Raw genomic sequence first — 24,875 nt, 5'->3', positions numbered from 1 at the left:
CATGATGTAATTCAGAGCAGCCCACAACACTCCTCATCTCTGCTTTCCTCTCAGAGACCGAACTTGATGGAGATGGCTATTTCCTCTTCTTATGGCATCCCTAAACCCAACCTGATCCGCTTCACCACAGGAAAAGAGAGTGATTTTCTGCTACTGAAGAAAGGTCTGGATGGAGTTTTGGGACCACACCCACACCTGTCTGAGGATTACAAATTCCAAGTACTTCTGGATCATCTAAAGTTTCCTCCTGCGTTTCAGCTTGCAAAGAGGTATGTGCATGACACTACGCCCTTCAGTAAAGCAATGCAGGCTCTACAGCAGCGCTATGGACAACCACGCCAATTAGTCCAAGGTGAAATTAACAACATTTTGAGAGCTCCCACAGTGAAAGCTGGAGATGCACAGGGGTTTGAAGACTTTGCTCTATCAGTTAGTAGTTTGGTGGGACTACTAAACTCCATGGAAGGAGCTGCTAAGAGCGAACTAGAGTGTGGTTCCCATGTGGACAGGCTTTTGAGTAAACTCCCCTTCTCCTATCAAGACAGTTTTGCTGAATATTGTCTTGCAAAGGGCATCTTGCAGAGTGACTCAGCTAACACCTATACTCTCCCTGACTTTGCACAGTGGTTAGAGAGGAAGTCACAGGCCATACAGATATCACGAAGGGCTACAGAAAGCTACATATCTGATAAACCCCGCTCAGATCGTAGAGACAAGTCATCCCGACCATTAAAGACATCCTCATCAGTCTACTATGGCACTGACAAGCCTACAACACCGACGGCTAATACCACTTCAGCCCCTACTGACAGTAAAGAACCGATGAAAGGGAAGAAAAGAGAGAAATTTAAGCCCTACTGCCCCTTCTGTAGCAGTACAGAACATTACTTGAGTTCCTGTTCTGACTTCAGTAAGCTGAGTACTACACAGATTATTACATGGATTAATGACAATAAGAGATGCTGGAGATGTGGTCGGAGTCACCAGCCTGACAGTTGCAATCTGAAGAAACCTTGTGCCACCTGCGGAGAACAACACCTGCAGATCCTTCATGAAGCTGCCTCCAGCTCAAACAAGAGTATCCTGACATTGAGTACAGCCTCCAGCATGGTGTATTTGGACCAAGTCACTCATTCAGGCAGAGTCATGCTTAAAGTGGTCCCAGTTACCCTCCACAATAATGAGCGATCTCTGTCCACCTACGCCATTCTTGACGATGGATCAGACTATTGTTCTATCTGCAGCGGTTTATTACCTGCAATTGAATATCACAGAGGAGTCCCTCAAACTACGAACCATCAGGCAGGAGGTGTCACAGTTACAAGGCGCATCTGTTTCCTTTGAACTAAGCGCACCCAGCTCTCCCCAAATCAAACATCACATCAGACGTGTCTTCACTGCTAAAGAACTTAATCTGGCAAAACAATCCTGTCCAGTGGACATACTCCGTCAGAGATATCCACATCTGGCCGACGTTCCCATCAAAGCATTTAAGGATGTGCAGCCTATGCTTCTTATAGGCTCAGATAATGTCCAGCTCATCACCCCTCTGTCACCTGTCAAAGTCGGTCCACTAGGCAGCCCTGTTGCTGTCAACACTAACCTCGGTTGGGCCATCCAGGGACCGGCTACCTTTCTACATCTACCTACTGAAGCTTCATGTCTGCACACATCCCTGTTACCATCTCCTTCTCAAGCGCTAAGACAGAACGTTGAGAAGCTGTGGCAGTTAGATGTGCTCCCCTTTCGATCAGAGAAAGAGGTAACTCGCTCTAAACAAGACAAAGAGGCACTGGAGTTACTGCAGAAAACCACAGAACGTGTACAGGTGAATGGAGTAGCTCGTTATGCTACTCCTCTGCTCCGCCGCAGAGACTCCACTAAACTACGAACTGACCATGACGCAGTGATGGCTCTCCTTTGGTCCACCGAGAAGCGCCTGATTAAAGATCCTGATCTAGCGGCTGTGTACAATGCAGAAATACACAAACTGGAACAAGCAGGTTATGTAAGAAAACTCACTCCTGAAGAGGCAAACCGCACAAATGAATCCTGGTTCATTCCCCATCATATTGTGCATCATAACAATAAGCCTAGGATAGTTTTCAACTGTTCCTTCCAATACAGGCAAGACTGCCTTAACGATCAGCTGCTACCAGGTCCAACTCTCGGTCCATCCTTAATAGGTGTCCTGCTGAGATTTAGGGAGCACCCTGTTGCTGTGAGTGGGGACATACGAGGTATGTTCCATCAGGTGCGGCTTCTTCCGCATGACCGGCCCCTGCTGAGATTCGTGTGGAGAGATATGGAAAGAGATCGAAGCCCGGACATTTATGAGTGGTGTGTCCTGCCCTTTGGAACCACATGCAGCCCCTGTTGTGCCACGTATGCACTTCAGCGCCATGTGCAGGATCATAAAGATGGCAATGAACAAGTACTAGACTCAGTGCTGCGCTCATTTTATGTCGATAACTGTTTGCAATCTTTGCCCTTTGCTTTGCAGGCACGACCACTTGTCGATAACATCAGTGAGTTGCTATCTACTGGTGGTTTCGAAATCAGACAGTGGGCCAGTAACTACCCAGAGGCCATTGCTCATCTCCCCTCTGAAGCAAAGTCCCCTACCTGCGAGCTGTGGTTGACTGAACACCAACCAGATCCCCAAGAACCAACCTTAGGCTTGGCATGGCACTGTTCCACAGACCAGATCGCCTACAGATGTCAGCCAGTGGTTCCTCAGGAGTCAACCATGAGAAATATCTACAGCATCCTCGCCTCTCAATACGACCCACTGGGCTTCATCATCCCCTTCACGACCCGGGCAAAGGTTATTGTTCAATGTCTGTGGCAGAACGACAGGAACTGGGATGATCCCATCGAGGGCGAGTTACTCCAGCGGTGGCAAGAGTGGGAGCTGACTGAGGCTGCCAGCTGGAGGTATGTCCCCTCGGCTTTGAACCCAGCAGATGACATCACCCGGGGAAAACCATTACGTGAGCTGTCAAAACCTATCCGGTGGATGGATGGGCCCCCCTTCCTGAGACAAGCATCTGAGCAGTGGCCAGCACGACCTACTGTGAGTACAGACACTGAAGATAATACTGAGTTAAAGAAATCAGCTTTCTGTGCCTATGTCACTACAGATTTGGCACAGTCTGATCCTGCATACAACACCTGGGCTGATTTGGTGCAGGCCACCCACCTGTCTTCTCACGGGGCGGCTGTCCTCCCTATGTCAGCGGCACAACGACTAGAGACTGAAGTTCAAATTCTCAAACAGGCACAACAAGATAGCTTCCCTGTTGAAGTACACACACTCAAATCTGGGAAAGAGGTGTACAAAGACAGCAGACTGAGCAACCTTTCTCCCGAATATGACAGTCAGCTTGGCCTCATACGAGTAGGTGGACGTCTCCGGCGAGCAGAGCAGATGGATGTTGACACTCTGCATCCTATCGTGTTGTCACCAGACCATCCTACTACTCAGCTCATCATCAAAGACTATGATACACGTCTCCTGCATCCTGGCCCAGAACGTGTTTTTGCCGAATTGAGACGCAGGTATTGGATTTTAAGAGGCAGACAGGCCATAAGGAAGCATCAGTATCGCTGTTTGGAGTGTAAGAAGTGGAGAGCCAAGCCTGTTTCACCGAAGATGTCTGATCTCCCTGCTACCCGCTTGCGATTAAATCAGCCGCCATTCTGGTCCACAGGAATTGACTGTTTTGGCCCTTTCACTATAAAGATAGGCAGGAGACAAGAGAAACGGTGGGGCATTATATTTAAATGCCTTACGACCCGCTGCATTCACCTCGACCTTCTCACTGGTATGGACACTGACTCCTTTCTCATGGCTCTGCGCAGATTTATTGCTCGAAGAGGAAAACCCTTTGAAATACTGAGTGATCAGGGCACCAATTTCAGAGGAGGAGACAGAGAGCTGCAGGAGGCATTCAAAGTGATGGAGCCACGACTGCAGGAGAAGCTCAGTGAACAGAGCATCACTTTCCACTTCAACCCTCCGCATGCTCCACATTTTGGGGGAGCCTGGGAACGGGAGATCCGTTCAGTCAAATCTGCACTTCAAGTTGCCCTCAAAGGTCAAGCGGTGCCAGAGGATTTGTTGCTTACTGTTCTTGTTGAAGTAGAGGGCATACTTAATTCCAAGCCACTGGGATACGTTTCCTCGGATATTGCAGATGTTGATCCGATCACGCCAAATATGTTGCTCATGGGGCGGCGCGATGCTTCCCTTCCCCAGGCAGTTTATGGAACCAGAGAAGAACTTGGAAGGTGGAAATGGCGTCACAGCCAAGTCGTAGCGGACCAGTTCTGGACTCAGTTCATTCAGCGCTACTTGCCTGGACTGCAGCCTCGCCAGAAGTGGAACCAGACTACTCCACCTTTGAAAGTGGGACAGACTGTCATGGTGGTGGACTATCAGCTCCCACGGGCTTCCTGGTCCGTAGGACAGGTAACACAGGTGTTTCCCAGCCCGGATGGACAGGTGCGAGTAGCTGAAGTCGCCATTGGGGAACATAAATACCAACGGCCTGTGTCAAAACTTATCATTTTACCTGAACTGTTAGTTGAATGTCCTTAGTTATATTCACATGGGTTTTTAATGTTTACTAATGTGTTATACACATTAGGGGGCGGCTGTATAAAACCCCTGTGATTTGTGTATATAGACTGTTCCACGGACCCCCTCTAACCACAGATGGTACATTCCTCCCATCCTTTGTTGGTGTTTGCGCTGGTTCACCGTGATAGCGCTGATGGAGCTGGGCTGTTGTACTGAACATGTGTAGTGCGTGTGCGTGAATGATAAGTAAGTGCCTTGTATTTGTTTGTTCTATGGTTGTAACTTATCATATATTTAGCTATGTACATTGGGTGATGCTTAGTAGAGTTTTCCAGCTGTTCGTGTAGCCACGAGGCAATGTATATTCGCGCTGATTTGACCAAAATGGCGCTACCCTTGTGAACTGAGCTGCCCAAAGTAAAGATGGAGTCTATCCCTGTGCAGCAGCCCATTTGTGTCCGCCAGGGGGTGGTGTTTAGTCATTTCTGTTCAACCCTTTCTGTATTATTTAGACCAGTTTGGTTGACTTAATTGTTTGCTAATTGTAATTTCTGTTATTTTTACAGAACCACACATACATATACTCACACGAATTCACTTCTGGAGATGTTTGGATTAAAGGAACCCTAATTATCATTGCTGTGGACCCTCTTTTTCATCATATAAGTCACCTGTGCCTTCTGACCGAGGATAGGAAAATCCTGCTGTAATTTGCCAGTCTATTAAGCACACACATGTCCAGTTCACGCAACACTGTATAGAAATACACTGTCTCCTGTTGTGTTTGGTTGTTTACCTCAGTTTTATTGTTCTTCCCTCACATGTTCTGCCACAAGATGGGAATATGTCACAGGGAAGATGCTGATGCAGAACCAGCCTCCTACACTTGTGACATCGCTTGAGGCAGATATGTAGATGAAATTCTGTGGTTACGCATCCTGTAGTAACACATGTAAAATCTTGGTGTCCACTCTTTAGGATGTTTATCAAATCATTAGCCGGCCCGTCGGCCTCTGCGTGATCATAAACAATAAGAACTTCAAGGATGGTTCACAGAGAAGAGGGACAGATAAAGACGCCCGTAAGTTTCAGGGGCAGATTTTTTATTCTTTCTTGTTAGTATCTGGTGCTTAAATATTTTTCTCTAATTACATTTTTTGCAGAAAGCTTGGCAGAGGTGTTCAGGTGTCTGGGCTTCAGAGTGCTGATGTGTGAAGACCTGAACAAGGATCAGATGGATCAGGTACTGACGTTTGTTGCTTCCCTGGCAGACATGTCTCAGCTGCAGAAGTTCAATTTTAAAGAGTGGGATGGCAGCAGCTTTGTTGATCCTCTGCAGGTTCTTGAGCACGGTGATGCTTTCATCTGCTCTATTCTGAGTCACGGAAAAAGGGGTGTAGCTTTGGGAACTGACAGGAACCCCCTCCCCATTAAAGAAATTACCCGAAAGTTCAGGGGGTGTGACCAGTCCGTCCTCACCGGTAAGCCCAAAGTGTTCCTGATCCAGGCCTGCCAAGGAAGTAACATACAGCGTGGAGTGCAGATGAACGATATGGAGAACTTCACCATTGACCATCCCTGAGGAAGCTGATGTTCTGGTTGCCATAGCCACTGTTGAAGATCATGCTTCACTTAGACATATAGTCGATGGAAGCTGGTTTGTTCAGTCTCTTTGTGAGCAGCTGAAGGAGCGCTGTCCCAGGTAATTGTTTTAAAATCACCAAACACATGTGCACACTGGCCCTGACAGTGATATCAACATGTTTTTGTATCTCTATAAATGCTCTTAGGGGCGAAGACATTGTCTCCATCCTCCACTACGTGAACGATGATGTAGCACATTGAGTAACCTCCTCGTTGGCCAAGCAGATGCCTGAAGTGAGATTCACCCTGAGAAAGAAACTTGTGCTGCCACCTCAGCGCACCTAAAGTCATCATGGAAATACAGCACATCTTACTGTGCAACTAGGGATGCATGATTACTTATTATGTTTCTTAAAATGTTCCCTTTATATTTTCCATCATTTTAAATCTTTTATTTTTCTAAATCTGAATCTCGCATTGAGGTGCTGCATTTTATACTGTAGCAGTTTTATATCAAAGAATAAATCTCAGACTGGGAACACAACTGGTGTTATTTGTGTTGGGAGGTTTTTACATGTGCTGCAGTAGAGCTTCACGGGTGCTTTTCCTAAACTGAGCCTTTACATTCTTAAACCTAGTAACATTACTTAATCAAAAAAGTTACTTTTATTTCAAACAACAAATCTCACAACACTCTCCTGATAGTAACAATAAAAATGTTACATTTAACTTGTTATAATGTCTTTTAATTCTCTCAGAATACATTAGTTTGCTTCAGAACAGTTTGACTTGATTTCTCCCTCCACAAATCCTGAAAGTTACCATGGCTACCATATGTGGTTGAAAGAAACATGTTCCAGCAAAACCTTTTTTCAAAAATGTTGTTTATTTTCTTCTGTCCCTCATTTTGTTTTGTTTTTTTCATGTGGATCTCTGAACTGTTAGATGAAGGGAAATACTTGATTTGAAAAAGGAAGGTGAAGTTCAGAGAAGGACATCCCAGTGTTTGAGTAGTCTATGCTGGAGCAAAGAGACCACAGCTGAAGCCTATTATGGTTAATAGATATTGCGTAAGTGCTGTAGGAAACATCTGCACTGGCCTTCTATCGTCTGATCCCCTGATCACACATTGAAGTCATCTTGTCAGTGCTGGAAAGTAACAGTCTTAAACAATCTGTCTATATGCATTGAAATTGCTATAAATAGTACTGAATATATCCAGATTCAAGTCATGTCATAGATATTAACGTATGATATGCAGCTTATAAATGTTTGGGCTGCCTGCAGAGATGAGCATCTCCCTTTGGTTTGTGTGCTTTGACACTTTCAAGAACCTGGCTGTCTGATCACTGATGTAATCAGTGATCCTCCAGTCATGGTGGTTATAGACAGAGTTGCCCTGTTTTCATGTTTATTGTTAGTCTTTCAACCCAGTGTTAATAGGGTTGAAATTGAATCCATAAAGAAAGAACGGGTAGAGCCAAAAAACACCTTTGGTTACACGCTTGTCCATAAGTGACAGTGGCTTCCTTCTCAGGCTCCTCAGAAGCTGGTGTGCCCTCTGACTCTCACCTCCCTGCACTCCTCCACCTCATCCTATATGAAAGTCTGACTGAGTGAAATCCAGAATTTAAAAGAACTCTACATCACTCAGCCCTCTGCTTCCTGAAGTGTGGACACAGATTGAAAATGTGGGAGTCTTGCTGTCCACTACAAAGGACACTGAATCAAACATTTGTTTAAGGTTAAGTGGGATAGGTTTACTGTACATTTCTGAAGTCCTACTAAATTCAAAATAAGAATCCCCAAGAATATTGAATGAAAAAAAAATCGACTTTTAGCAACAGAAACATAATATCTACAAATGTATCTATTTAGATTGTAAGCCCAACAAGGGACAATTGTTGAAAATTAGCAGTAGCTATAAACCTGTGTGCGGTACATCAGTTTCATGTCTTGCACTTGAAATATGTTAAACTGCACTGTCCCTTTTAAATAAAAAAAAAAAGATCACTTAAGCTCCCTTGTTGCTATAACATGTGAAATGGCCATCATTTTGAAAAGCAAGCATGTTGCCTGCTAGACTGACCCCCACAAATGTGGCCCAGGATGTCCTCCTGACAGTACAGTAGGACTGTTTTTAAGATTGTTCTGTCTAACAGCTTTTGCAATCAGAATTATGATCTGAATTCACTATTGTATTGCATAATTGTTTGCTTGATGTAAAGATCTCAGACTTAAGTAAATTAATTCACAAAAATTAATTGCTGGTTTTTAGGAGGAATAGTAATCAGTGTTCTTTGTTTTGTTTTTTATTAGCTTATGTACAGCGCCTCTATTTTTGTATAATTCCTTCCTCTAGATTTGGTGGTGAATAGTCAGCCTACAATGTACACATACAATGGTCTTTACGGTACTGCAGCGTCGTTGCCATGCCAACAGAGATTTGGTCGTCAGCTTCCCTTCCGTAGCAGAAAAATGCTAAGCAGGAAAAGTGTGGGATAAGACTGCTTTGCATAAAATTACCCAGACAGACTGCCTGTCGAGGCAGGCGAGTGTCCTGTGAAGTTGCTCCCACACACTTTTCAGGCTGTTTTAAAGATGGAAGCCACGCTGGGTGAACAGACTGCTGTGGGTTTTTCAGCGGGGACTGAAGGACCTGAACAGCGACAGGAGCTGGAAGCCTCTGACGAAGCTGTCACGTTCATGTCCGGCATCGGTGAGTTCGCATCCAATTTAGGCTAATATGGTCGGTAGGAAAAAGCTGAGTCCAAAACTACCTGAAAAGCAAAAAACCGTGAAATCATTACAGATATTTGAATCTGTCCACTTTGGCTTTACCTTCTGTGTCCCTTCGCTTCTCAGAGCCTGCCGAGCTGCAGAAGTGTGTGTTTGCAGACTCGCTGGTGACTGTATCAGAGGGGGGGAGAGAGCTGGGGGAGTTCAGTGTGACGGTGGAGTTTGCCCGGAGAGAGCAGCCATGCATGATGCTTCATGCTCAGAGCCACGGAGCCATTGATGACTGCCCCTGTGGGACAGCAGTGACAGGTGACAGTAGGCAGAGGATGCTAGGACAAACTGATCTTTGCGGTTTCCTGTTGTTAGTATTTCTCTTCATACCCTTTACTCTGTTTAAGCCTACCTAACGACTGACCTGGACGTGCTGGAGGAAGATCACCATGAATATGTCAAGGTGAGTCGCTGAATCCTTTCCGGGCTGTTTCTTTTTACATTGACTCAGCTCAGCAGATGCATTAAGTGGAAATATTGCACCTTTGATGTGCTTCTATACTTCTCTCCTCAGCTCGAGGGCCATAGTGTGGACAAGAGGTGTCACATGGTGCAGTGTGATGGGCAGATGGTGATCCATAAGGTTACGACTGTGGGAGAGGTCAGATAACCACTGCTTTATAGGTCAACTCACTAATATATTAATGAAACAGTACCACAGTCATTCAGAGTAACTTCCATGCTCTCTTTGCAAGAGTTAGTCCAGTATTTACAAAATCCTTACTTACTGTTGCGCATTCACTGCATGTTGTCATTTGTGTGTGTGTGTGTGTGTGTGTGTGTGTGTGTGTGTGTGTGTGTGTGTGTGTGTGTGAGAGAGTTTGCTTGTGTCAAAATTGGGGACTTCTATCAGCTCACACACCAGTCAATTTAGGACACCTCTCCCTTTGGGGACCAAAACCACCGTCCCCAATTAGATTTACCTCTAACAACGTTCAGCATGCTCTAAAACGTATTTTAATCCAAAAATCTCACCAGTCCCCAAAAGTGACATTTTTTAGATTTTTTGTGTATGTGTATGACATTGCCCCCCAAAATTTTCGCAATCTGCGTATAACTCTATGTTTCCCCTAGTGGAAGTGTGTGAAATTGCAAGAATTTCCACTGTCCCCAAAAGTGACATTTCTTGGATTTTTTTGTGTGTGTATTACCTCTCCCTAACCCTTATATTATTATAGTGTAAGATTTCTTTTAATTTACTGATCTTTGCTCGCTTTGAAGTCCGAAACAGCACCACTGCACAGAAGACCCCACCCCCTCCTGGTGACCAGGTGATGACTCTGTCCCCGGACAGCGTGAGGAGATCCCTCAGCAGGATCAATGCACGTAAAGCTCCGGGTCCTGACAACATTCCTGGTCGTGCACTGAGAGACTGTGCAGTGGAACTCACTGATGTCTTCACAGACATCTTCAACATATCACTCATCCAGGCTGTCGTCCCCACATGTTTTAAAGCCACCACAATCATTCCGGTCCCAAAAAAGTCATCTCCCTCCTGCTTTAATGACTACCGTCCTGTTGCACTTACTCCCATCCTGATGAAGTGCTTCGAACGACTAGTCATGCAGCACATCAAGACTGTCCTACCCCCCTCCCTGGACCCCTTCCAGTTTGCGTATCGGCCCAATCGCTCAACCGATGATGCCATCTCCACTGCACTCCACTCAGCACTCACACACCTGGACAAAAAAGATTCATATGTTCGAATGCTGTTCATAGACTTCAGTTCAGCATTCAACACTATAATCCCCCAACAGCTCACTCAAAAACTGGTCCAGCTGGGGCTCAACACCTCACTGTGCAACTGGCTGTTGGATTTCCTCACCGGAAGACCTCAAGCAGTACGGGTCGGCAGTAATACATCCAGCACCATCATTTTAAACACGGGGGCCCCGCAGGGATGTGTGCTGAGCCCCCTCCTCTTCACTCTGCTGACCCATGACTGCACTCCATCACACAGCTCCAACCTCTTCATCAAGTTTGCGGACGACACAACGGTGGTGGGTCTCATTAGCAACAGGGATGAGACCGACTACAGAAGTGAGGTGAGACGCCTGGCCACGTGGTGTGCTGACAACAATCTCTCTCTGAATGTGGAGAAGACGAAGGAGATTGTTGTGGACTTCAGGAGAATGCACACCCAACATGCTCCTCTGACCATTGACGGAGCGTCTGTGGAGAGAGTGAGCAGCACCAAGTTCTTGGGTGTGCACATCACAGAGGATCTCTCCTGGACGTACAACACCACAGCACTGGCCAAGAAATCACAGCAGCGTCTCTTCTTTCTCCGCAAACTAAGAAGAGCAGGAGCTCCAGCCCCCATCATGCACACTTTCTACAGAGGCACCATCGAGAGCATCTTGTCGAGCTGCATCACTGTGTGGTTTGGAGCCTGCAATGCGTCCTGCCATAGAACCCTCCAACGCATAGTGAGAGCTGCAGAGAGGATCATTGGTGTCTCTCTCCCCTCCCTCCAGGACATTTACAGCACCCGTCTCACTAAAAAAGCCCTTTGCATAGCGGCTGATCCCACGCACCCAATGCAAAGCTTCTTCAAGCTGCTGCCGTCAGGGAGGAGACTGCGGAGTCTCCAGGCCAGGACCAGCAGACTGAAGGACAGCTTCATCCATCAGGCTGTCAGGAAGCTAAACTCCCTCCCGATTCTGCCCCCCTCTCCCCTCTTCTCCACCACGGTCTCACTGAACTCTGTCACACACACACACACACACACTCACTCTCTGACGCACTCACTGGCCTGCTCCAGTCACTTTGTGGAGCATTGGACTGCCATTACCTCATAAGACTTTGTTGTTACACTATCTCTTACCGTACACTACTAAATCTCCATTTGCACTATTTGCCTATTTTGCACCACTATGCCTTCTTACTTGAATATTGTATATTGTATATTGCATAGCTTTTTTTTGTTATACGTAAAATTGTATTGTATTTATTTAAATTTTTACTTTTTAATTATTTTATTTGCATTTTTCTAATCACTAGGGTTTGAGAGTAACGCAATTTCTATTCTGTGTATGTCCTGTACATGTGGCAGAATTGACAAATAAAGTTGACTTGACTTGACTTTGACTTGACTTGAAAATCTTATTCAACATTCTTTTGTATGAATGGTTTTATATAAACAAACATTTGTTCTCTTGACTAAATAACAGAAATCAGTAGACTATTTAGTAGATAATATTTTCAAAGGGTAAAGAAGACACTAGAAAATACAAAAGAGTCATATTTCACGTAATTATGATATAAATAGTTTTAATATTTTTTAAAGAATTATTTGGCATGATGTGACGCAGATGCATGAAATAATGGAGCACTTTAGGTTCATATTTGCTTTCTGAACTGCAGCTTGACATAAATTACTCTAAATTCTTGATACTTGTATTGCAACATATTTAAGATGTTTCTTGAATTTCTGTTGAATGGTGCAGGGATCCAAAATTTGGTGAAACAGCTGAGCTAAATTTAAATTTCAATGTTAATACCTTTTAGGCAGTATGTAAAATACTGCCTAAAAAGCATAAAAAGTCACAAGCATATGGCATAAAACTTAATTCTCACCAAAGTCTCTTTAAGAGCTGATCAAAAACTGTGTAAGACAATGGTCATTACATATGGATCATGACAGAAAAAAATGATATCCTGGATACAAGCAGGAAAGATTAGCTCCTGTAGCATGGTTGACTGGGCCTTAGAGATATGTGCAGAGCTTGACTCAAGTCAAATTCAAAGTCAGCTTTATTCTGAAAACCCACATGTACAGATGATACACAGGGATTTTAAATTGTAATGCTCCCACGGTCTACAGTGTACAGTGAACAACTTAAAGATAAAAACAAAAAGTCCTATGTACAACATAATACAATGAACACTAGTGTCATACAATCAGAGTGCTTTCGGGAAAGAGTTCGTGTGCAAGTGGGGGTGGGGCAGTCAGTCAAAGGGCGATGTTTAGAGTTTTGTATGTCTGTCGGGTGGGGGGGATCAGAGGAAAGAGATGAATGCAGGTCTGGAGTTCGTGTGTGTGAGAGTGAAGAGGGACAGAGCAGGGACAGCCTAAAGGTAGGGGAGGTGAGGTAAGACTTCTATGTCACCATAGGCCTTGATCGCAGCCATGGAGGTGTGTGCAAGCAGCAGCATGTAGAGCAGCTTTAAAAGTATGAAGAGTGATTAAAACTTTTTTAGTTTCTTATACCTATATCTTAAGTGTCTGCTGACAAGTTTCAGAATTTTCTGTTTGAATGTAAGAAAGTTATTTAGTAATAACTGCTAATACTGGTTTGCTAGATGTGCCCTTGATTTGGAATAAAAAGACTTGAGCTAATTAACCCGAAAAAGCTAGCCACATATAAGTTACACATTCAGAGCTGTCTTGGATTAAACATCAAGGGATGTTTGAATGAACCAAACTTTCAATATTTTAAGGGATTTCATTTTTTTATGCTTTTATGATTCTAAAATAATAAAATATGTTTATTAGCATCCTCAAGTTTTTCATGTGCAAGCTAACAATGAGGATTATCTTTTTAATTAAGAGAGGCTAATGAAACGGAAAAAATAAATAAGCTTTATGAAGGGGAATATTATGTTATTTGTTTAATTTATTTATTATTCTGAAACAAAGAAACATAAATAAGCTGCAGGATTGTGAATGTCCCCATTTAGGTTGAAGTGGAGTGTATTCCCCAAAAGTCATAAGCATATGGCATACTAATGACTATAGTTGGATATGTTGCGGGATTTTTTTTTCTAAAAATAGTATCATGTCCCTTTTTCAGTATAAATCTACCCATAAAGTCTGTAAACAATTTATCAATGATCCCCACACTCAAGTAAGGGTCTTCTGTTGTGTGACGGCTGTATGCGGACAGGAATAGGACCCAAAGGTGCAGACTCCAGAGACAAACTTAAACCGAAACAGCTTTAATGCTGAACTCAAACATAACATAACTGGAAAAACTCAAAATAAAATAACACCAGTGGACTGACAAAACACACAGCAAAATAAACGGTAGATCGCGACACAGACACAGAGAAACACAGAGCTAAAATACACAGAAGGAGCAATCAGGGAATGGGTAACAGGAGGGAAACACAGCTGGGGCAAATCAGGCCTAACGAGACAAGGGGAAGCAAAACCAGACACATTAACATCAGACATGGACTTTCAAAGTAAAACAGGAAACCCATAACACAGACTGAAGAAAGGACACAGACTCACATGCAGGCACTACAACAGAGGGAACAGAGACGTGGGACCAGGGCAGACACAGACACTGATTGGATGTGGGGATACAGCAGACGGGGGAGACAGCAACTATGGAACACAGACAGAAAACCAGAACACTAAAACTCTAACCAAACCCCACCCAGAGAACCTAAACTAAGAATCCTTCATTATGTCTAAGATTTGAAAATATGGAACAAATACCAATCAGAATGAGGACTAAGATAAAGCAATCCATCCCCCAAATCATTACACATACCTCAACATATGCATATGTTTAATAATCAGAGTTCATTGTATTTACCAGTTCCCTAAGGAAAGTTTCTCATTGAATGTCCCCATCTAGGTTAAAGCAGAGTGTATTTGTGTTAGAAACGTCCTCAAAAGTCATAAGCATATGGCATACTAATGACTATAGTTGGATACACTTTTGTATTGTATTTTTAAAAATAGTGTCATGTCCCTTTTTCAGTATAACTCCATACATGAAGTTCGAGAACAATTTATCAATGATCACCACACTCAAGTAAGGGTTATGTTGTAAAATCCTTCATTATGTCTAAGATTTGAAAATATGGAACAAATACCAATCAGAATGAGGACTAAGATACAGCAATCCATCCCCCAAATCATTACACATATCTTAATATATGCAGATGTTTAATAATCAGAGTTCATTGTATTTACCAGTTCCCTAAGGTAAGTTTCCCATTGAATGTCCCCATTTAGGTTAAAGAGGAGTGTATTTGTGTTAGAAACGTCCCCAAAAGTCATAAGCATATGGCATTCTAATGACTATAGTTGGATATAGTTTTGTATTTTTTTTTTTTTTTTTTTTTTTTTAAATGGTATCATGTCCCTTTTTCTGTATAAACCTACCCATGAAGTCAGAGAACAATTTATCAATGATTCCCACACTCAAGTAAGGGTCTTCTGGTGTGTGACGGCTGTGTGCGGACAGGAATAGGACCCAAAGGTGCAGACCCCAGAGACAAACTTAAACCGAAACAGCTTTAATGCTGAACTCAAACATAACATAACTGGAAAAACTCAAAATAAAATAACACCGGTGGACTGACAAAACACACAGCAAAATAAACGGTAGATCGTGACACAGACACAGAGAAACACAGAGCTAAAATACACAGAAGGAGCAATCAGGGAATGGGTAACAGGAGGGAAACACAGCTGGGGCAAATCAGGCCTAACGAGACAAGGGGAAGCAAAACCAGACAAGTAACATTCATCAAAATAAAAGTGCAACATTATGCAGAACTTTAAATCTCAAAGTATAAAGTAACATTAATCAAAATAAAAGTGCAACATTATGCAGAACTTTAAATCTCAAAGTATTTAAAGTAACATTAATCAAAATAAAAGTGCAACATTATGCAGAATTTTAAATCTTGAAGTATTTAAAGTAAAATTCAAGTAAATAAAAGTGCAACTTTATGCAAATTTCAAAACCCCTTTGGTACTGAAAAAAGTTGCAATTTTAGCAGAGCAAACAACATTCTTGTAATAATGCAGTTGTAACTTTTTTTTCACTTTAACATGAGAGGTAGGTTCTTCTTCAGAAAGATCAACATTTCAACCTTCTCAGCTGTCAGCCTGCTTCTCCTTTCATTAATGATAATGGAGGCTGTACTGAAGAGTCTCTCACTCTCAATACTTGTGGTAGGTGCACAGAGAAATTTAGCTGCTGTAGAAACCAGAGTGGGAAATCTAAGTTTGTTGACTTGCCAGTACAGCAGTGGATTATCTGAGCGTTGAATGGTTGGCTCACTAAGGTAAGTTTGCACTTCAATGCGTGCACTTGTCGTGGCTAACTGAGGAACAGGATCTTGAGTGTTTTTCTTCAGGATTTCATCAAAAACACTTTCAAGTCTGCTTTGGCTGGAAGATTCCACCCGTGGAGTCTTCTTTGCTGGCTCCAAGACTGCTGATGTCCCCTCTGCTGGCTCTGAGGAGTTTAATAAGATAAGATAAGATAAGATAAGATAACCTTTATTAGTCCCACACGTGGGAAATTTGTTTTGTCACAGCAGGAAGTGGACAGTGCAAAAGTTATGAGGCAAAAATTAGGATACAATAAGAATAAATACAGTACACAACTGTACAGAATTGAATAAAATAAAATACTATATACAGTAGAATAAAATAAAATAAATATACAATAAGATAAAAATAGAATACAAATACAAATGCTATATACAACTGAGTAAAAATACAACGATGACAGAAAGGATTATTGCACTTAGTATTATTGCATATGTATGGATGTGTGTGTTTGATCAGTTAAAGTCTTTATTATGGAGTCTGACAGCAGTGTATTTGCAGTGTAATGTAGTAATGTAGCAGTGTAATGTAGTTCTCAAAAACTCCATCTTCCTCACCTCTGCCAACAAAGCATCTTTAGCTTGTTTTGAGGTTTCTACACTCGTGAAGTACCTGAAATGAAAAAAGTCCAAACTTGAATATTAAACAATCATTAAATTTATCATTAGTATCATTCAGCAGTGTGATTAAACTATCATTCCTCATTCTTGCTATTTATTCCATGCCCATTATAAAGACCTCAACATACTTTGCTGTACTACTCTGAATCAGACAATACATGTTATAATGTGCAATGGTGGTGTCCTGACTGAATGACAAGTCTATCACAACTAATTTAGAATGTCCTCACCATTTTCTGACACACTCTCTCTAATGCACTATCACTTACACACACACACAGACACACACAAAACAAGTTGATCTGTTAAAATAACATGAGTGAAGCCTTACATACCTGTCTTTATATCTTGGATCCAGCAGTGTTGCAACTGTGTATAGTGGCTCGGATTCCACGTCTCTGAAGCGTCTGTTAACCGCTTCGAGAAGAGTGCCTTTCATTTTCTTTATTCCATCGTCGGCCTCATTTTCTCGGGAGAGCAGGCGCTTAAGGACGCAGACAATAGGGATGACATCAGATGCAGATGAGGATGATGCGCTTACCTCCTTTGTTAACTCCTCAAAGGGAGCTAGAGCTGTCAGGACCTTTTCCAGTAACCCCCACTGCTGTGCACTAAGTGTGGCAGGCAGATCATACTCTGCAGAATATGCACACAAGGCTCGCTTCTGTTCTGTGAGGATCTTGATCATATAATATGTGCTATTCCATCTTGTTCGCACATCTTGTATCAGACGTTTGGGTGACATGTTCAGCTCCATTTGAATGTCCTCCAAACGCGAATATGCCTGTGGTGAGTGTTTGAAGTGACCCACTATTTTTCTGCCCACTGTCACAGCATCACATACACCACATTGTGCAAGCAGTCCCTCATTCACCACAAGTTGCAAAGTGTGCGCGAAGCATCCCAAACTTGCAACACCTAGCCGGCTCATTGCCTTTTTTATATTGCTGGCATTGTCTCGCAAAACAACGTGGACTTTATTCTTCGGAATTTTCCACGCATTTAACATTTCCTCCATAGCTGCAGCGATGGACTCTCCTGTGTGTGAACCACGAAACTCTTTGGCCTGCAACACTGCTTTTTGCATTGTAAAACTCGAGTCTATCCAGTGTACAGTCAGGCTTAGCAGGGACAACGGACAAACGTCCGAGCTCCAAATATCAGTCGTCATGCTTAACGTGGGAATTATTTCCAAACTTTCGGAGATGAACTTGCGCACCTGTTTGTACTTGCCTGGGATAGCTTCCTCCGAGATGAAATGCCGGTTTGGCAGCATGTAGCGAGGCTCTAAATGCTCAATTAAGCGTCGAAAACCATCATTTTCCACAACGGAAAGGGGCTGGTCATCAAGCACAACAAATTCAACCATTTTCTCCGTTATCAGCTTCGCTCTATTGCTTTCCGGAGGGAATTTCTCACGTCTCTGAATATTTTCCAAAAGCGTTTGTTGATATGGTACACTTTTCTGCTTAGCTTTGGAGGCCAGGCTAAATTCCGCATACTCCTTTGCGTGGTGTTTCTGTAAGTGTTTAATCATGTTTGTGGTGTTAAAAATCCCCACACTGCTACCACCTCGCGAAACACTTGCATCGCATAAGTTGCATTCGGCAGTCTTGCTTTTTTCGTCTTTTAGTTTGAAATAAGTCCACACTGCTGACATGATGGCTCTGACCTCTCCCACACGATAACCGCTCGATCACGTGACGCATATTGCTCTGACGTGCTAAGGTCATGACCTGGGTTATACCATGTTAGCGAGTTTTTGAGGTGCTTTTGTAACATTCACTGGATCGGATTAAAAATTTTAAATTTCTCTCCGATATCCGATCCAGTAATTTACGTCAATATCGGACCGATACTGAATATCGGATCGGTCCATCTCTACAACAGAGGGAACAGAGACATGGGACCAGGGCAGACACAGACACTGATTGGATGTGGGGATACAGCAGACAGGGGAGACAGCAACTATGGAACACAGACAGAAAACCAGAACACTAAAACTCTAACCAAACCCCACCCAGAGAACCTAAACTAAGAATCCTTCATTATGTCTAAGATTTGAAAATATGGAACAAATACCAATCAGAATGAGGACTAAGATACAGCAATCCATCCCCCAAATCATTACACATATCTTAATATATGCAGATGTTTAATAATCAGAGTTCATTGTATTTACCAGTTCCCTAAGGTAAGTTTCCCATTGAATGTCCCCATTTAGGTTAAAGAGGAGTGTATTTGTGTTAGAAACGTTCTCAAAAGTCATAAGCACATTGCATACTAATGACTATAGTTGGATATGCTTTGATTTTTAAAAAAAAAATGGTATCATGTCCCTATTTTCTGTATAAATCTACCCATGAAGTCGGAGAACAATTTATCAATGATTCCCACACTCAAGTAAGGGTTATGTTGTAAAATCCTTCATTATGTCTAAGATTTGAAAATATGGAACAAATACCAATCAGAATGAGGACTAAGATACAGCAATCCATCCCCCAAATCATTACACATATCTTAATATATGCAGATGTTTAATAATCAGAGTTCATTGTATTAACCAGTTCCCTAAGGAAAGTTTCCCATTGAATGTCCCCATTTAGGTTAAAGCGGAGTGTATTTGTGTTAAAAACGTCCCCAAAAAGTCATAAGTATATGGCATACTAATGACTATAGTTGGATATGTTTTGGAATTTTTTTCTAAAAATAGTATCATGTTCTTTTTCAGTATAAATCTATCCATGAAGTCTGTAAACAATTTATCAATGATCCCCACACTCAAGCAAGGGTTATGTTAAAAAAAAAAAACCTTCACTATGTCTAAGATTTAAAAATAAGGAACAAATACCAATCAGAATGAGGACTAAGATAAAGAAATCCATCCGAAAAGTATTTACACATACCATAACATATGCAGATGTTTAATAATCAGAGTTTATTGTATTAACCAGTTCCCTAAGGAAAGTTTCCCATTGAATGTCCCCATTTAGGTTAAAGCAGAGTGTTTTTGTGTTAGAAATGTCCCCAAAAGTCATAAGAGTCAGGTGTACCAATAACTATTGTTGCATATGTTTTTGCAATTTTTAAATGGAGGTATATTTGAAAGGCCAGCCGATTATATCTCTCGGCTGGCCTGGGAACGCCTTGGTGTTCCCCCGGATAAGCTGGAGGAGGTGGTTGGGGAGAGGGAGGTCTGGGCTTCTTTGCTTAGGCTGCTGCCCCCGCGACCTGGCCTCGGATAAAGCGGATGAAGATGGATGGATGGATGGGTATATTTCTGTATTTAGTATTAATCTACCCTTGAGATCAGTGACAAAACCGTTTATGGTCACTGATTGTTAATGGCGATCAGTTAATGATCACTGTACTCTGGTACTATATCAATTCAATTTCATTTATGTATATCCCTTTTGATTGTCCTCATTCAGGTTAACGCAGTGCATTTTTGTTAGAAATGTCCCTGGAAGTCATAAGAGTCATCTTCTTTGGCAGTTTTTAATTGTCTCTTGTCTATTTGTTATTCATGTTAAATCTACTCGTAACATCAGTGAAAACTAAAATTAAGATATCCATTCTAAAATCGTACAGCTTGTCTTATCACTCACAGATATGAGCTAAAGGATATTTTGATTGGTTCTAATGTAGGTTAAAGCAGTGTGTTTATTAATAATTAAATTAAATCTTTTATGATAGGTTTGGATAGTTTCTGAAAATCAAATGAACCCTTGGTAATTGTGTACAAATTACCTGTGTAAACAATTCATAGTTGAAATTAGAAATTTCTTTTAGTTTAAATAGAATATAAAAACTATTTTAACTGTCTAATGTTTGCCTATTTAACTTATGTTTATCTACTCAAGACTAACCAAACTGAAGCAGCATCATGAGAAATGCCTGAAACGTGAAAAAAAATTGATCTCCAAAATCCAGATTCCTCAAGCAATGAGATTGAGTCTCTTCTGTCAGGTATGGAGGCAACAAAACCACAATAGAATAAGAAAAAGGATCAAGATGAAGACAGGGGACCAGGGACTTCTTCCCAGTGAACATATTTGGAAGCAAAGTTCTTGCCTTACAATTTGCTGGTAACAAACACTCAATACTACAGATGATTTTTTTTTATCCAAGTTTCTCTGCATTAATGATGTGCATATAAACTCCCAAAACAACACAGTAGTAACAAATGCAGTCAAAAATTTAAATTGTTCTGTGGCCGAGACGTTGGACATAGTTTTGATTTCTTCAAGATAAATAGAGACCTTAATTGGAGCACTGTAACAAAAAATAATTTCCCCCAGGGATCAATAAAGTATTCTGATTCTGATTCTAATTAATTATTGTTTAGATTATTGTTAGATTGGGTAGTTAACCTTACATTGTACTTTGAAGGAACTGCCTTTAAGGGAAGTAATATCCCCAAAACTGACATAAAATAACTTGTGTATGTGTGTATTGCTGAAGACCCAAAAGGGAAGTAAGGTCCCCAAAAGTGGCATAAAATAGTTTGTTTATCTGTGTATCGCTGAAGACCCAAAAGGGGACATTAAACATTCCCAGTCCCCAATGGGAAGGTAAAAATACTGTCTGGACAAATGTTGCTTAAAATGAAAATCTCAAGTGATTTTTTATTTGTGTGGTCTTGGAGGAGTAAAACTGAGTTGCCAGCTTGCTTCTTTTTTTTTATTTTTTTTTTTTAAGTGACATCAGAAACAGCAGCATGTGACATCACGTGATGGCGGAGCTTCAGTTCATCCTTTGTCATCTTTTTTTTTTTTTTTTTAATAGGACAGGGGGAAAGAATGAAAGAAAGGGGGGGAGAGAAAGAAAGAAAACCAAAGGGGAGAAGAGACGGTGAGAAGGGGGGGAAGAGAGAAAAAAAAAAAAAACAACAAAAAAAAAAAACTCCTGGGTCACCTGTATGGAGAAAAAACAAACAAACAAACAAACAAACAAACAGAGGAGACAGCAAACAACAAAGAGCAACATAATAATAGAAAAAAAAGCACCATCACAATAAACTAGCTAGTCATAGATATCAATAGATACTAAATAATAGACGATATTGTTCAGCACGCAAGATAGACAGCGCACAGTGTGCTTTGAGGCAGCAGCCAAGAAAGCTGTAGTCCGCATCTGTGAATACCCATGTGTACACCTGTGTGCACACCTGTGTGGATCAGCATGCTTGCATTCCAAAGGTTTCTCCATGTAATGATCTGTTAGGGAGTGTGGGGAGCCACAGCCCTGTCCTTTATGGTATCAAGCGGGTATGGAGGAGATCAAAACTCCAGACATCCAGAGGCCCCCAGAACACAAGAGACCAAGGAAGACCCACAGAGGGGCAGCTGCGCCACTGTCCCAGTAAGAGCTAAGGAGAGTCCCAGATGAGGGCTCATTCAGCAGCCGCGGAGCAGAAGCCAGGGGGAGTTGCAGTGATGCGCCCGTGGGCTCCGCCGGCAGCCAGCTGTGCCTGAGTGACCGAGCCCCAGGCCGAGAGGCCGGGGGCACCCCACCCCCGAAATGGCCCGAGCGAGCCCCAATAAGCGGCCGCCAAGGAGTGAGCCGGTGTGTACCCGGACGCCCACCCCCAGATACAAAGAACCACCAACGCACCGACACCTGAGGGAGTCCGCCACCGGCAGGGGAAGTGGTGGTGGGTGGAGATAGGCCTCCAAACCTTGGAAGGCCCGAGATGTCCCCAGAGAGGTGGCGTCTGATACCCAACCTGACATATAGATACAAACATACAGGCACACACAGACACAAACATCCATTCCCACCCTCATGCTCTCATGTGCACTTCACACTCAACCGACGTGGAGACAAATATAAAGAGACGCTGTATACGCGATCACACTCCCCAAGCGTACTCTACAAACCGGGTCTAGGTACCCCTGCCCCTGGAGGGGGGAACTGCACCCAGACCCAGGTGGTGTTACCCTTTTCCCTGCGGTGGGGAGAGGCAGACCGCCCCGACTCTGCAGCAGCAGGGAGGCCCCACACCCCAGACCGCAGCCGGACGGCCAACTCCTCCTAGCCCCCCTGCTCCAGCTTGCTTCTAAACCATACAGAAAGTGGTGTCCCCAAAGGGTGGGAGTTAAGATATGCGACCCCAAACGGGACTTAAGCGAGAGTGTGTGTGTGTGTGTGTGTGTGTGTGTGTGTGTGTGTGTGTGTACAGGAGGTGACAGAAGAGAGCATGTCCTATCCCATGTCTGTCCTGAGAGGGCTGGTAACTGAGGGCTCCAGCTTGCTGCTGATGCGCCTGATCGCTCTGAGGAGGAAGATGCCAGAAAACATGACGTTTGTCTCCTTAGACCCAGGATTACACATAATTAACACCTCTTTTGTAAGTCTTTATGCCTGTGTAAGACATCCTGGTCCATCAGTAACTTGTTTGAGTACTGAGCTCTGATTGTGGTCTCTTTTGTGCTCAGAGAGAGCTGGGTCAGAGGCAGCTAGAGGTCGGGGGTGAGCTCCTGGATGTATTTGGGGTAGAGAGGATTATTCAGTCCATGGAGGGCAGCCCCAGTACCTGGCAGTGCTACTTTCTGGATGATGGGTAAGCTTAATATATGTACCTCTCCATCATCCCACACATGTTGGACTGTGTTACTGCCTCCCTCTGTGCACCAAACAGACTGCAGCTGCCCACTGTTGAGTTTCATGTTTATATTACCTACTGCTGATAGGAGGTCACTAATGTAGACTAAACAACAAATCATTTTAATCACACAATAGCACTACTTATTGAATGCTTCCCTTAATCACAAGGGATCCATTAGTTAGGTGTTTAAAAGGAGAGGACTGTTATCAGCATGGGCAACCAGTATGAATGAACCATCAGTGATTCCCCAGTTAACTTGTAGAAAAAGGTAGTTTAAATTACACAAAAGATTGCCACACATGGACTAGCAATCTCTTAAAAAGACCAAACAAGGTTAGATTTCAAGTCACTGACTTAAAGCTAAATAAGTAAATTAAGCTAACTCACCTTAGCTGTTCCCAGTCCAGAAGCAAACAGAGTGAGGTGGAAGGGAGTGCAGTCATTATATACTCTGTGCCAGGTAAGTTCAGGTATGGAACAAAGGAGCCCACCAGTGATAAGAAAACTCCGACAGTAAGTGAGGTTAAAGAGGTGTGGATGAAACAGGGAAAGGGGTAAATAAAAGAAGAATTTCTACTATTTCCCACATGTTTGATTTGGCATCCTTCCTGGTACAACCCTGCTTGTGATTTATGTCACCTCCTGGTCTTAAACTAGAGATCTTTCACATGTTAGCCAAAACTATTAACCACTGCTAATGGAGCCATTGATGCTTCTTCTTTGTGGGTCCAAACTATAACATTAGCTATAGTAGAATAGTTAATTGCTTTGTGTCCTTGACATCTTAGGAACTATTCAGTTTCTAAAAATGATCATTTTGAAGGGAAAGGTTCCCATAAAGTGTAGATATACCTATGGAATAGGACACATCTGATTTTTGTATGCGAAAGAATATTGGTGATACATGAGGACTTTCTGGTTTAACTCAAGCGGTTTCTGAATAACAAGTAAGTGCTATTATTGCTGTTATGTGTTACACTAGTGCTTTCAATTTGACTCGTTACATTCTCTGATCAGGCATCTGGTGACCAGAGTTCAGGTGGGGTCACCAGTCACCATGAGACTTCTAGAGTTGCCATCAAAGGCAGAAAAAGGTTACACACATCCCCCACACACATATTCACACATAAGAGGTATGATTCCAATGAAAGATTCAGTGATATTTGTGTATTTGTAATTTTACAGTAGATTTCAAGAAGATCCCCCTTGTGTGGGAGGAAGACATGCAGATGCGTTCTAAGTTTCTGGACAGAAAGGTAGCCGGTCATGTGCAACAGGAGATTAATACTAGACTTCCATTACTCTACTGACCATCTGAGCAGAAAATGAATGTGTGTTTATGTCTTGTTTTGGCAGGAAGAGCTTAAGGCCGACCACTCCTCATACTTGAGACAGCATCCAGAGATTCGAGCACTAATATCTGACTTCCTGCAGTTGCTGTTGTTGAGGAAACCAGACGACGTCTTTCTGTTTGCCAGAGAGTACTTCACCCCTTTTGCCTCCAATCATCCTGCAGACGCAGACCAGGAAGCCCAGTCCCTCTAGTCACATTATCACATGCATAGCTGGACTGGCCATCGGGCATACGGTGGGCCGCTGGCG

General features: G+C 42.7%; 3 protein-coding genes across 5 annotated transcripts in view; 2 read left to right on the top strand and 1 right to left on the bottom strand.

Moving 5' to 3' along the window:
• Nucleotides 1-24,875, bottom strand: part of LOC309693519 (caspase-8-like) — a 92,036-nt gene that overhangs the window by 26,037 nt on the left and 41,124 nt on the right. The gene's annotated exons all lie outside the window — the stretch shown is intronic.
• On the top strand, nt 1,217-6,854 carry LOC309694761 (uncharacterized protein; the record flags this gene model as incomplete). The annotated part of the gene is made up of 5 exons (XM_082514969.1): nt 1,217-4,831; nt 5,152-5,666; nt 5,749-5,828; nt 5,925-6,287; nt 6,376-6,854. One exon carries the CDS (start codon nt 1,217-1,219, stop codon nt 4,601-4,603), a length of 3,387 nt encoding a protein of 1,128 aa, XP_082371095.1. The 3' UTR covers nt 4,604-4,831; nt 5,152-5,666; nt 5,749-5,828; nt 5,925-6,287; nt 6,376-6,854.
• On the top strand, nt 8,587-24,862 carry LOC309693518 (ciliogenesis-associated TTC17-interacting protein-like). 2 transcript variants are annotated; one of them, XM_082512814.1, is made up of 9 exons: nt 8,587-8,888; nt 9,035-9,217; nt 9,307-9,362; nt 9,474-9,560; nt 22,848-23,015; nt 23,104-23,228; nt 24,291-24,367; nt 24,462-24,529; nt 24,630-24,862. In XM_082512814.1, the coding sequence occupies exons 1-9, from the start codon at nt 8,771-8,773 to the stop codon at nt 24,816-24,818; spliced, it is 1,071 nt and encodes a 356-aa protein (XP_082368940.1). In that variant the 5' UTR covers nt 8,587-8,770; the 3' UTR covers nt 24,819-24,862. The 2 variants fall into 2 exon arrangements, with proteins under 2 accessions (XP_082368940.1, XP_082368939.1); XM_082512813.1 differs by having other exon boundaries at nt 24,459-24,529; nt 24,630-24,860.

This window comes from Aulonocara stuartgranti, assembly GCF_965226115.1.
Source record: "Aulonocara stuartgranti genome assembly, chromosome: 18".
NCBI lineage: Eukaryota > Metazoa > Chordata > Actinopteri > Cichliformes > Cichlidae > Aulonocara > Aulonocara stuartgranti.
This window is presented reverse-complemented; position numbering and strand designations above follow the sequence as displayed.